The sequence below is a fragment of the Convolutriloba macropyga genome, chromosome 9 (genome assembly GCF_964194025.1).
Source record: "Convolutriloba macropyga chromosome 9, txConMacr16.3, whole genome shotgun sequence".
Classification (NCBI taxonomy): domain Eukaryota; kingdom Metazoa; phylum Xenacoelomorpha; order Acoela; family Convolutidae; genus Convolutriloba; species Convolutriloba macropyga.
The window spans coordinates 2,722,302-2,736,018 of record NC_134476.1 but is presented as its reverse complement, the minus strand read 5'-3'; the positions used below and the strand labels follow the sequence as shown (position 1 = coordinate 2,736,018).

Below are 13,717 nucleotides of genomic sequence, written 5' to 3'. Positions count from 1 at the left end.
TTGAAAAGATGAACCCAACATCCTGCGTTGTTGTTGCCCTGTTATTGCGGAGAAACTGACACTTGTTCGATTTTGGGAAAAGTTTGCATTTTTCCCCCATGTTGACAAAGTTTGACCGCTGGGAGACAATTTTCCTTGCATTTGGTCTCACATACAACTTTATGAGTATTTTGGACTGCCTTTTGTTTTCCTGCGTTCTCTTTGCTCGACGACGTACGAGAGACAGTGGAAGTTTCCTTTTTGTGAACAGCAGAAAATAGGTTTTTCACAGACAGCTTAAATTTCTTCGGAATTTTGAAATTTCTGGGAACTTCGACTCCAAAGCCAGAATGGATTTTATTTATGCTTTAATCTCCAGCCTAATTTGCTTGCAAATAGCATTATTCAAATCCATCACCTGCGAAAATCAATTTGAGTTTCATAGAGTTATGAAGCTTCACCTGATTTTGCAACTTCAGAAATATGAGAAATATAGAAGTCCTAGAAATGTCACTTACTGACCAAAACTTTCGAAGATTCACAATTTTATGCTTCCTGCAACTGGTGTAATAATAGAAACTAAAATAATAAGTAATCTAAATTACAATCACCTCGAGAAAGAAGACTTTTGAAAAAAGACTTTCTCAAAAGTCTTCACCTGATTTTGCAACTTGTCCTCTAAATGTCACTTACTGACCAAATCTTTCGAAGATTCACAATTTTATGCTTCCTGCAACTGGTGTAATAATAGAAACTAAAATAAAAAGTAATCTAAATTACAATCACCTCGAGAAAGAAGACTTTTGAAAAAAGACTTTCTCAAAAGTCTTCACCTGATTTTGCAACTTGTCCTCTAAATGTCACTTACTGACCAAATCTTTCGAAGATTCACAATTTTGTGCTTCCTGCAACTGGTGTAATAATAGAAGCTACAATAATAACTTATCTAAATTACAATCACGTCGAGAAAGAAGACTTCTGAAAAAAGACTTTCTTTTTAACTAGTAGCTGTTTTTATCGCCGTTTTCCGATTCCTCTGAACTTTTGACTTAAATTAAACTGCACTCAGTTGGTGCAACCTGGGGAACTGCAAAATGGCATGAAAACTAAAATGCTCATTTTCACTTGCACCGCGAGAAGAAAAATAATTTTGAGACAATTATTTTTATAAATGGAAACGTCAATTGCATACAATTTGGTACAACCTAGTTATATGGTACGAATAATTTATTAGCAAGAAGGGGACAATAGGCGTTTATTTTGAGTAACAACTACAACATTTTTGAATTTCATAGCGAGAGAGATAGGGTAGTTTAAAGAAGAATGATTGCTTAGGAAGAAGTTGACATGAAACCAATATTCTAAACAAAAGTTAGGAAATCACTTGAACTTCACAGCTCGATAAAAAAACTTTAAAAGGTTCGTTTCTAACCTAATGATGGAAATTGTTTAAGCCAATGAACTCTATGGTCAGAAAAATCATCGTTTTTTGTCAAGATTTTTAACCATATTTAATGAGATTAAGCCCAGTAGAGTTGGCGTTTTCGAATCACCCATTCAAAAGACGCTCACAGAAAACAAAAAGGTCTTATTTGTTTTGTTTGCATCAAATTGAGTAATTGCGAAAAGAATAACCAAGCATGCTGCATTATTTTGGTCCTAATTTGTGGAGAAATGGGCACTCGTTCCGATTTGGGAAAAGTTTTGTGCACAATTTTTTCCCCATGTTTGAATACTTGAAGACAATTTTCATTGCAATTGGTTTCGCAAATAAATTTATGGGTGTCTTGGACTTCCTTCTGCATGTCAGCGCTGTCCTTGCTCGGACAACATGACAGTGACAATGCAAGTTCCCATTGTGAACACCTGAAAATAATGTTTTTTTCCGCTGAAAAATTTAACTTTTTTGTGAATTTTAAACTTTCTGGGAATTTCGACTCCAACACCAGAATTTGATTTTTTTCTGTTTTGTTTTCAAAATCATGCTCTCGCGAATTGCATCAAACAAATTCGAATTCGTCACCTGAGAAAGTCAGTTTTGAACATCATAAGATATGGAAGCTTCATCTCATTTTGCAACTTGTCCTGAACATCTCACATTCTGAACAAAACTCTTGCAGATTCACATTTTATTGCTGGCTGCAACTGATATAATAATGGAAACTAAATCATTGTTTTATATCTAAATTCACCATCACCTCGAGAAGGGGAAGACTTTCGAGAAAAGGTTTCTTTTTAAACTAAGAAGAAACTGTATCGCAATTTTCCGATTCCTCTAACGTTTTGATTCAAGTCACATTGCTTGAAGTTGGTGCAATCTGGGGAGCTGCTTAGTGAGGAAAAAACTATTTTCCATTTCAGTTACATATCGAGAAAAAGGCTTTCAAGGGAAGTCTTTTCTACTAATGACAACTTTTTTCTACAGTGTTTTGATTCAGATGGAAATTTATCAAACGACAGATTGGTACAATCTGGTTAAGTGGTACGAATAAATTATTAGGAGGAGTTTGACAAGAAACCATCATTTCATTCATCCACTTAGCAATCACGTTTGAGTTCCGTGTGGAGAAACGTGTGGAGAAATCGACAATCGTTCCGGTTTGGGGGAAGTTTTGTGCAAACTTTTCGCCTCATATTGACAAAGTTCGACCACTGGAAGACAATTTTCATTTCATTATAAAACTATGGTATCTTGGAATTTCTTTTGTTTGTCAGCGTTCTCTTTGCTGGGACAACATGCCAGAGACAGTGGAAGTTTCCTTTGGTGAACACCTGAAAATACTGTTTTTCCACTGACAAATACAACATTTTTCTGAATTTTTTAAGTATCTGGGACTTTCGACTCCAACACCAGAATTGGTCTTTTTTCCGTTTTTTTTCAAATATCATGCTCTCGCGAATTGCATCAACTGAATTCGAATGCGTCACCTCAGAAAGTCGGTTTCGAATTTCATAAGATATGGAAGCTTCATCTCATTTTGCAATTTGTCCTGAAAATCTCACATTCTGACCAAAACTCTGCAGATTCACTTTTTTATTGCTTGCTGCAACTGATATAGTAATGGGAACTAAAACACTAATTCATATCTAAATTCACCATCACCTCGAGAAGTGGAAAACTTTAGAGAAAAGATTTTTTCAAAACTAAGAAGAACTTGTATCGCAATTTTCCGATTCCTCCAAAGTTTTGATTCAAATCACATTGCTTGCATTTGGTGCAATCTGGGGAGCTGCTAAGTGACAAAAAAACTTTTTCCCATTTCAGTTACATATCGAGAAAAAGGTTTTTGAGTGAAGTCTCTGTTACTAAAGACAACTTTTTTCTGCAGTGTTTTGATTCAGGTGGAATTTTATCAATCAAACTGCAGGTTGGTACAAACTGGTTAAGTGGTACGAATGAAATAATAGGAAGCGTTTGACAAGAAACCATCATTTCATACATCAACTCATCAATCAAGTTTTAGTTTGACAGCTCGAGAAAAAAATTTAAAGGTTCCTTTCTAACATGGTAGCTTCTCAAATCTTCTAATATGTTAGAAAGGAACTTTTTAATTTTCCCTAAGGGCAGGAAAATCATTGTTTTGCAAGGATTTTGTGCCATCGCTAATGAGAATTAGCGTTTTCAAATTGCTTGAAGAGTTGGAGAGTTGGCGTTTTCGAATCTGTCATTCAGAAAATGTTCGCAGAAATTAAAGGTTTTTGCCCTGTTTTTCGTCTTTGACTGCGTCAAATCGATTGCTTTCGAAAAGATGAGCCAAGCATTCTGCATTGTCGTCTTGTTGTTGCGTAGGAACTGACACTCTTTCCTATTTTTTTAGTATTTCCATTTTAACTAATTTTTACAATTGGACGACAATTTTCATTGCATTTGGTCTCGCATACAAATTTGTGCGTGTCTTGGACTTTCTTCTGCTTGTCAGCTTTTTATCAAGCTACATATAGTTGATTCAATCTGGATAAGTGGTACGAATGATTTTTTAGGAAGAGGTAGACAGGAAACCATTGTTTCATACAACTACTACAACTATCATGTTTGAGCTTCACAGCCCGAGAAAAAATATAAAAGGTTCTTTTCTATCCTATTGAAAAAAATTTAATAGGTTTTTTCTAACCTTATGAAACTATGAAAAGCAATTAAGTATAGGGGCTGAAAAGTCAACGTTTTGCTTGGAATTTCGGCCATTTCTAATGAGAATAAGCGCTTGAGATTTGGTGTTTTCGAATCATCCATTCAGAAGATGTTCATAAAAAAAGTTTCCGTTTTTCTTTCGTTTTGTCAGCATCAAATCGATTGCTGTCGAAAACATCAATCAATCATACTGTGTTATTTGTCCTTCTGTTGCGGAGAAATAGAAATCGACAGTCGTTCCGGTTTTGGGAAGTTTTGTGCAGAACTTCCCCCCCCCCCCCCCCATGTTGACAAGGTTCGACCACTGGAAGACATTTTTCATTTCATTGTAAATTAATGGTATCTTGGACTTCCTTTTGTTTGTCAGCTTTCTCTTTGCTGGGACAACATGGCAGAGACAGTGGAAGTTTCCTTTAGTGAACAGCTGAAATTTTTTTGGTCCGTAAACAACTTTAGTTTTCAGAAATTTTGAATTTTTCGGGATTTTCGACTTCAAAACCAGAATAGAATTTTAATTCTGCTTTAATCTCAAGCCTAATGCGCTCGCAAATAGCGTCATCCAAATCCATCGCCAATTTTCTTGCTTGCTGCAAATGATGTTTTTGAAGAAACTAAAATAATAACTATGATGCAAGTTCACTGTCACCTCGAGATATAGATGACTTTCTTTATCTGGTAGAATTTTTTTTTGCCATTTTTCGCTTCCGCTGAAATTTTTATTCAAATAACACTGCTCGCAGTTGTTGCAACCTGGGGAACTGCAAAAGTGGCTTAAAAATTAAAATATTCCATTATACATGAATCTCGAAGATTATTTTATAAATGGCAACTTTGATTGCAGTGTTGACTCAGATAGAATTTTATAAATGAACCTGCTAATATTTGGTGCAATCTAGTTAAGTGGTACAAATGATTTATCTCAGCTCGAGAAAAAAAAGTTGAAAGGTTAATTTCTAACCTACTGGTCGAAATGCTGGAGGCCAATGAACGAGTGCAGTAAAGTCATCGTTTTCTGAGGTTTTCAGACAAGATTTAATATATAAAGCGCTGTAGAGTTGGCGTTTTTGATTCACCAATTCAAAAGATGTTCACTGAAAACAGAAGTGTTTGGTTGTTTTTGTTTTGGCGCCAAATCAATTGGTTTCGGAAAGATCAACCAAGCATGCTGCGTTATTTTTGTGCTTTTGTTGCGGAGAAATCGACTGCTTTTGTTCTGGTTTTGGGGAAAGTTTTGTGCAGAATTTTAATTTCCATCATGTTGACAAAGTTTGGCCATTGGAATACAGCTTTCATTGCAGTTATCCTCGCATAAAAGTTTTTTAGGTGTTTTGGACTTTTTCGACAATGTAATTTGTTTTGAAGACTTGAAAATAGGCTGTCTTTTTTGCAGACAACTGTTATTTTCTCCGTTTTATTTAAACTTTTGAGAATTTCGCCAACAGCTTGATGGATTTTTAGTTCATATTCATAAGCATCATACAATTAATCCAAATCAAGCAATTCCATCACCTGAAAAAATCAATTCTGGATTTCATAGAGATATGGATGCTTCATCTCAGTATGCAACTTCTCTTCGAAGTCTTTTTCTATCAATCTTTCGCAGATTCACATTTTTTGTTCGCTGCAACTGATTTTTTAGTAGCAACTAAAAGATAATATGAAATGTCTGTTAATATCTAATTCCACCTTCACCTCGAGAAATGGGAGACTTTTGAGAAAAGACTTTTTTTAACTATTAGCAAATTTTATAGCAATTTTCCGATTCCGCTGAAATTTGGATAAAACTCACACTGCTTACAGTTGTTATGACCTGGAGGACTGCAAAAACTGGCAAGAAAACTAAAATATATTTTCCGAAGCATCTTCAAACTGAGGACTTTCGAGAGAATGTTTTTTACTAATTGCAATTTTTATCTCAATGTTTTGTTTCAGGTAAAATCATGCCATTTGAAAATCAAATGGCATGTTGTTGGTACAACGTATCTAAATAGTAGAAATGATTTTATAGCAAGACGTTGACAAGAAACCATCATTTCAAATAACTTCAAAATTTTGGGTTTCTTCGAGACATATAGCTGGTCAATATGCAACTTCTCCTAATTTTCATATTGTGACCGAGTCTCATTGCAGATATATATTCCACTTAGCTGACAAGAATCCTAAAAAATGCTTTAAGTTCAAAGGATACCGTTTTGTTTTAAAACAACCTCAACAGCCACTTTTGCTTTTCACGGCTCTAGAAAAAATTTAAAAGGTTTATTTTTTAATAGAACATTTCAAATTCAAATAACTCTTAAGGGCCTGAAAATGATTGTTTTGTAAGGATTTTTGGCCATGTCTAATGAGAATAAGCTCTAGATAGTTTGCGTTTTCGATTCACCTATTGTAATAATGTTCTCAGAAAACAAAGGTATTTTTTGTTTTGTCGGCGTCAAAGCGATTGCTTTCAAAAAGTTGAACCAAGAATCCTGCATTGTTGTGGTCATATCGCTGCAGCGAAACTGGCACTCGTCCCAATATGGGAGAAGCTTTGTGCAAAACTTCGATTTCCCCATTTTGTCCTTGTTTGGCCACGGGAACACAACATCAACGCAATATTCTCTTATACAAATTTACGGGTGTCTTGGACTTTCTTTTGTTTGCCAGCATTCTCCTTGCTCGGACAACATGCCAGCGACAATGCGAGTTTCCTTTTTGTTTTGACTTTAAAAAAGGTTTTTCTGCAGGCAACTTTAAATATCTGCGATACTTTGAAGACTCATCTGCTCGCGAATGGCATCAACCAAATCCATCACCTGAGAAAATCAACTTTTCATAGAATTTCATTGAGATATTGAGGCTTCATCTAACTTCTTTTCTAAATCTCCCATTCTGACCAAATCTCTTGCAGGTTTAAAAATTTCTTGCTTGTTTCATTTGATTTATCAACAGCAAAAAAATCTTAACTAAAATATCTAATTTCAAGATCAAATCGAGAAATAGAAGACTTTCGACAGAAAAACCATTTTTTAGCTAATAGCAATTTTTTTTACAATTTCTGATTTCCGTGATTTAAATCACACTGTATATAATTGGTACAACCTTTGGAGCCATAAAAAGTGGCGACCTCATTTTAAAAGCATATGGATAAAAAGAAGACTTTCAAGAGAACGCTTTTTGTTTCAGCTAAATGCTATTGTAATCGCAAGTTTTTGATTCCGCTGTATTTTTGATAAAAAATTGTCATATGATTCGTTTAACCTGGTGTAATGCAAAAGGTAGAGAAAAGACTAAAGTTGTTACAACCTGGGGAACAGCAAAAAGTTGCGAGAAAACTAAAATATCCCTTTTCACAAGCTTCACAAAGACATTCTAGAAAAGTACTTTTTCAACTAATCGCAACTTTTCTTCATTCTTCCGATTAATTAGTGTTTTCTCCCAGATGAAATCTTGTCAGCGTTCTCTTTGCTGGAACAACATGCCAGAGAGAGTGGAAGTTTCCTTTTGTGAACAATTGATTTTATGTTTTTTCCGAAGACAACTTTATTTTCTTGAATTTTTGGAATTTTTGAAATTTTTGGGGAATTTAAATTTAAAACCAGATTGGATTTTTAATTCTGCTTTGATATCAAGCCTAATGCGCTCGCGAATAACGCCATTCAAATCGATCACCTGTGAAAATCATATTTGAATTTCTTAGAGATATGGAGGCTTCACTTGATTTTGCAACTTGTCCTCTAAATCTCGCATTCTGACCAAATAAATTGCAGATTCACAATTTTATTGCTTGCAGAAAATGATGTTTTTGAAGAAACTAAAATAATAACTATGACGTAAGTTCACTGTCACTACGAGAAATAGACTTTTTGTAACTGATAGAAAATTTTTTCACCATTTTTGGGGTCCGCTGAAGTTCTGATTCTAATAAAACTGCACGCAGTTGTTGCAACCTGGGGAACGGCAAAAGTGGCACGAAAACTAAATTATTCCATTTCACATGAATCTCGAAGAAATTTAATTTCGAGAAAATTATTTTATAAATGGCAACTTTGATTGCAGTGTTTTGAGACTCTAGAATTTTATAAATGAAACTGCTGATATTTGGCACAACCTAGTTAAGTTGTACGAATGATTTATTGGCAAGAAGTTGACAATAAACGTCTATTTCTAATGACAATTACAACAGATTTAAATTTCGTAGAGAGATAAGGTAGTTTATACTAGGTAGAAAGTTTGCAACTTTTCTTCTAATTATAACGTTTTGACCTAATCTCCTGCAGATTCAGACTTGTTTCCGAAGAAACAGCAAAAGTGGCATGAAAACTAAATTATTCCCTTTCACATGAATCTCGAACAAATTTAATTTCGAGAGAATTGTTTTATAAATAGTAATTTTGATTGCAGTGTTTTCTTATTTCTTATTATTATTTGATTTCTTATTATTTCAACCAAAAATTACAAAAATCACTTTTGAACTTCACAGCTCGAGAAAAAAGTTGAAAGGTTAATTTCTAACCTACTGGTAGAAATGCTGGAGGCCTATGAACGAGTGCAGAAAAATCATCGTTTTCTGAGGTTTTCAGACTCTATTCAAGATACAAAGCGCTGTAGATTTGGCGTTTTTGAGTCACCCATTCAAAAGATGTTCACTGAAAACAGAGGTTATCGGTTGTTTTTGTTTTTGCGCCAAATCAATTGCTTTCGAAAAGATTAACCTAGCATGCTTCGTTATTTTTGTGTTTTTGTTGCGGAGAAATCGACACTCGTTCAGGTTTTGGGGAAAGTTTTGTGCAGAACTTTAATTTCCACCATGTTGACAAAGTTTGGCCAATTGAATACAGCTCTCAATGCAATTAGTCTCGCATAAAAGTATTGCCGGTGTTTTGGACTTTTTTGTCAATGTAATTTGTTTTGAATACTTCAAAATAGGCTGTCTTTTTTGCAGACAACTGTAATTTTCTCCGTTTTATTTAAGTTTTTGTGAATTTCGCCGTCAGCAGCTTGGGGGATTTTTAGTTCTTATTCTTAAGCATCATACAATTAATCCAAAGCAAGCAATTCCATCACCTGAAAAAATCAATTTTGGATTTCATAGAGATCTGCAAGCTTCATCTCAATTTGCTAATTCGCAGATTCACATTTTTTGTTCGCTGCAACTGATTCTTATAGAAACTAAAATATAATGTGAAATGTCTATTAATATCTAATTTCACCTTCACCTTGAGAAATGGGAGACATTTGACAGAAGACATTTTTCAACTATTAGCAAATTTTATTGCAATTTTTTGATTCCGCTGAAATTTTGATAAAACTCACCCTGCTAACAGTTGGTGTGACCTGGAGAACTGCAAAAACTGGCAAAACTAAAATATCATTTCTGAAGCATCATGAATATTTCTATTTCGAATAACTCTAAAGGGCCGGAAAATCTTTGTTTTGTAAGAATTTTTGTCCATCCCTAAAAAGAGTAAGGACCAGAGAGTTTGCGATTCACCTATTGAAATGATGTCCAAAGAAAGCAAAGGTGTCTTTTGTTTTGTCGGCGTCAAAGCGATTGCTTTCAAAAAGTTGAACCAAGCATCCTGCATTGTTGTGGTCATATCGCTGCAGCGAAACTGGCACTCGTCCCAATATGGGAGAAGCTTTGTGCAAAACTTCGATTTCCCCATTTTGTCCTTGTTTGGCCACGGGAACACAACATCATCGCAATAGTCTCTTATACAAATTTACGGGTTTCTCGGACTTTCTTTTGTTTGCCAGCATTCTCCTTGCTCGGACAACATGCCAGCGACAATGCAAGTTTCCTTTTTGTGTTGACTTTGAAATAGGTTTTTCTGCAGGCAACTTTAAATATCTGCGATACTTTGAAGACTCATCTGCTCGCGAATGGCATCAACCAAATCCATCGCCTGAGAAAATCAACTTTTCATAGAATTACATTGAGATATTGAGGCTTCATCTAACTTCTTTTCTAAATCTCCCATTCTGACCAAATCTCTTGCAGGTTCAAAAGTTTTGCCTGTTACAACTGATTTATCAACAGAAACAAAATTTTAACTAAAATATCTAAATCTCTACCTCCAGAAATAGGAGGCTTTTGACAGAAGACCTTTTTTGAGCTTAGAGCAATTTTTTTAAAACAAATTCTCATTTCCGTTTAAATCACACTGTATATAGTTGGTACAACCTTTGCAGCCGCAAAAAGTGGCAAAAAACTAAGTTACCTCTTTTCACAAGCATCGCGAGAAAAAGAAGATTTTCGAGAGAACACTTTTTGTTTCAACTAATTGCTATTGCTATCGCAAGTTTTTGATTCCGCTGTTTTTTTGATAAAAGTCATAGTCATATGATACGTTTAATCTGGTTCAATGCAAGAGGTAGAGAAAAAACTAAAATCTCTCATCTCACCTTCACCTCGCGAAATAAAACTTTCGAAGGAGGCTGTTGTTAACTAATTGCAACTTTTCTTCTTTCTTCTGATTCCGCTTGAATTTTCATAAAAATCACTCTGTATGAAGTTGGTACAACCTGGGGACAAGTGCAAAAAGTTGCGGGAAAATTATAATATCCCATTTCACAAGCATCACGAAGACTTTCTAGAGAAGTACTTTTTTAACTAATCGCAACTTTTCTTCATTCTTCCGATTAAGCTTGAATTTTGAATTAAATCACATTGCATATAGTTGGTACAACTCGGGGAACTTTTCAAAATTCCAATTGTTAATAGTACGGAAATAGCATGGTTAAAAGGACCAAATTCCAAGGACTACTCTTAACTGTGTGTCTATTTGGTAATTGATTAGTTGATGATATTCTCAATCATTTGATTCGAAGTTATATTACGACTCGGTGTTAATTCATGGTCGGCTTCCGATATCAAAGTAGCAGCAACAAGAAAAGTCTTCGAACCCTCGATCAGGTGTTCATGAGCTCTACTATCATACTCTTATTGGTTCTCTCAGAGAAGTGTATTGGTGCCAAAACTGGCTGTTGTAAAATAGTCAATCATGTATCATATTCGTGGCACTCAAACTCGCAATTTGTTGTTTTTTTTGCGTCTGGTTTCACGAACATAATATTACTTTTTCATATGAGCGTCTAATTTTTTACGTGTGTGCAAACGGACGCACAAAACAAAGGTTTGTGGACCAGGAAAATGATGAAATTGATAATTACGCATCCTAAATTGTATCCCTGAAGTAAGCGCTGTGTGATTTAAAACTGCTAAAACCAAAACCCAAAAAAATAAGCTACATTTGCAATTTGTGTTTTCTCCCAGATGCTGCGACGGTGTGACTATTACAAATAATTGAGAGCCTTTTTTGAAATTCGGTACCGACTCCGCGGAGTAAATTGTAGAGCAAATAATTTCAGGTGTAGAGCCAAACTAAAATGAACCATATTCTGTGTTTCTAGGCAGTAGTGGACTACAATCGCCAATGGTCGCAGAGGGTTTTAGTGGCGGTGGTCTGAATGTGAAAAGAGCATCAGCCACTCTTCTGTCTGAACAACAATTGGAAGACGTGATCGAAGCAACTGCCACTAAAGTGTGTAAAGTGAACAGATTACAGGAGATGTTCGGATGAGCAGCCATCACTTCTCAACTGAACGAGAACTCATTTGAGTCAAAATTTAGTCTGATCCGATTTTAAAAGCAGAAGGCTCTCATTGCGGACAATATATTGAGAAATGAGCGAGTTTTTTCCCTTATCTCTGTCTGGGATGCAAGCTTACGATTGCTCCTAGAAACAGTATACCTCTAATCCTGTAACTGTGCAATAATACGCATCAAGAACTGTTCTTTTTCTTCTCTCCGAATAGCAAAACTACTATGTGGCTATTGGATCCTTCAATTGTTAACTAACCAAGCGTTACATGCCATCGAGTTCTGAAGCTTAATGCCTCCTATCGTATGCAGTCGTAAACGGTTCGGAAAACGTGTGTTTACTTATTAAACGGCTCAGAAAGAAAATCCATGTGCGATATCGACACAGCTTCAAAAGGTGTGTTCTTAATAGTGTTTGCATCCATTGTAGAAGATTGACCAACATAATTGAAAATGAAAGTTGATTAATCAGCAGCCTATATCTTTACAAAACAAACATAATCTTGGCATCTTTACATTTGATGTAATATTTCCCTTTGGAACCGATTATTTTAATTGAACATTCTCTTGTTCTCCTGTTTTTTGTAAGGATGTTAGAGTACTGTGGCGCGGGTTTTTTACGAATCCAAGAAGCGCTATCGTTTTGTATTGGCGGATCGGCTTTTTTAATGATAATTTTTGTTGGGTTTTATTTGAAAGAGGAAGTGAAAAAGAGAGAAAACAAAGTGTTTATCAAACTGCAGAAGAAATTGAAGAGCAGAGAGAAGCAAGAGTGGTTTTATTCATGCAAGCTTTTGCAGAAAAAAATCAAGAAAAGTTTTGAAAAAATTATTGCGAATCCAGAATTTTTTTGTTCACGTGCGGAAAAATTAGTTTTTATTGTGAGTTTTTTCGACCTAAGTGGTTTTTCTCACCTATATTAAAAAGTAATTGTACGGTTGGAAGCATTCTTGAGCGTTAAGAAGCAAGTAACAGACTTGAATGCAGTTTTGAAAAATCTTGTCATTTTACCTCATTTGAAGCTTTTTTAGCAGGCTTTGCCCTTCTTAATTGCCCTCGAACAAAGTTTCTGCAATTATATTATGAGGATATTTAACCGGTTTTTCGCTTCACAGATTTTCCGTCTGATCCATTTGACTTCAGTCTTCGAAAGCAGGATAAACAAGTAACTCTCGGAGGACATTAACTTTTCTTAGGTTGCAAGTCTCTAAGTATGCGATTCACCGAAACAGTTTTGGAGACCTAAGCAGTTTTAGAGACCTCCCCCAGGCTAGCTGAAGTAACTAGCTAAAGCGCAGCTAGTTAAATACACAGACAGCTGCGCACCGGTCGTTTGAGAGCAATTTACGCGACGTTAGTCGGTCATGTTCATATTTTCATTAGTATTCATGGAAATTAGTTTTTCCAATGGGTTTGATTACCGTTTTATTCGACTGATTAATTTCTCTCAAAACAAAGCTTAAAGTAATTATGTCAGTACTGTGTTCTTTTTGTATGCCATTTTATGCTTGATCGATTCTTTTTCTGACACTTTGAACTTTAGTTCCCAATCAGTCAGTCACGCTCGCGTCCAGTCAGTCCTCCCAGCCCTACCTTCATCTCCTTACACCCTTGCCCCCTATGTTTGTCCCCGCCATCTAATGCTAACATCCCTTAGCTCCACCTTGATGCTACCGGAGCCAACAGCTCGATTGTCGTATGAGAGCAATTCGTTCAAGGTTATTAGGTTATGTTGTTAATTTCTGTTTGTTTTTCGGAGAGAACAATGATTTTTGTTTGCGCAAAGTTTTAAGCAATTATATTAGTCCTGCAGTCTTCTTACGACTCGAGAGGGAGTTTTTGGTGTTTAATTGCTCTCAAACGAAATTTGTAGCACTTATATTAGTCCTGTCGGTCTTTTTTATGCGATTTTTCGCTTGACCGATTTTTCGTCTGACGCTTTTGACTTTTCGTCCTCAAAAACGGGATAAACAGGTAGCGCCCAGCGGGCATTAAGTGCTCTTAGAGCCTTTCAGCTCTGTTTC

General features: G+C 35.5%; 1 protein-coding gene across 1 annotated transcript in view; it reads left to right on the top strand.

Annotated features, from left to right (window-relative positions):
- LOC142345559 (uncharacterized) overlaps positions 1 to 12,265 on the top strand; it is a 109,830-nt gene extending 97,565 nt beyond the window's left edge. The window contains exon 6 of the mRNA XM_075397655.1: positions 11,504 to 12,265. Coding sequence (XP_075253770.1) covers positions 11,504 to 11,673 — 170 coding nt within the window. The 3' untranslated portion in view covers positions 11,674 to 12,265. The remainder of the gene's footprint in view (positions 1 to 11,503) is intronic.
- The last annotated feature ends 1,452 nt before the right edge of the window (positions 12,266 to 13,717 follow it).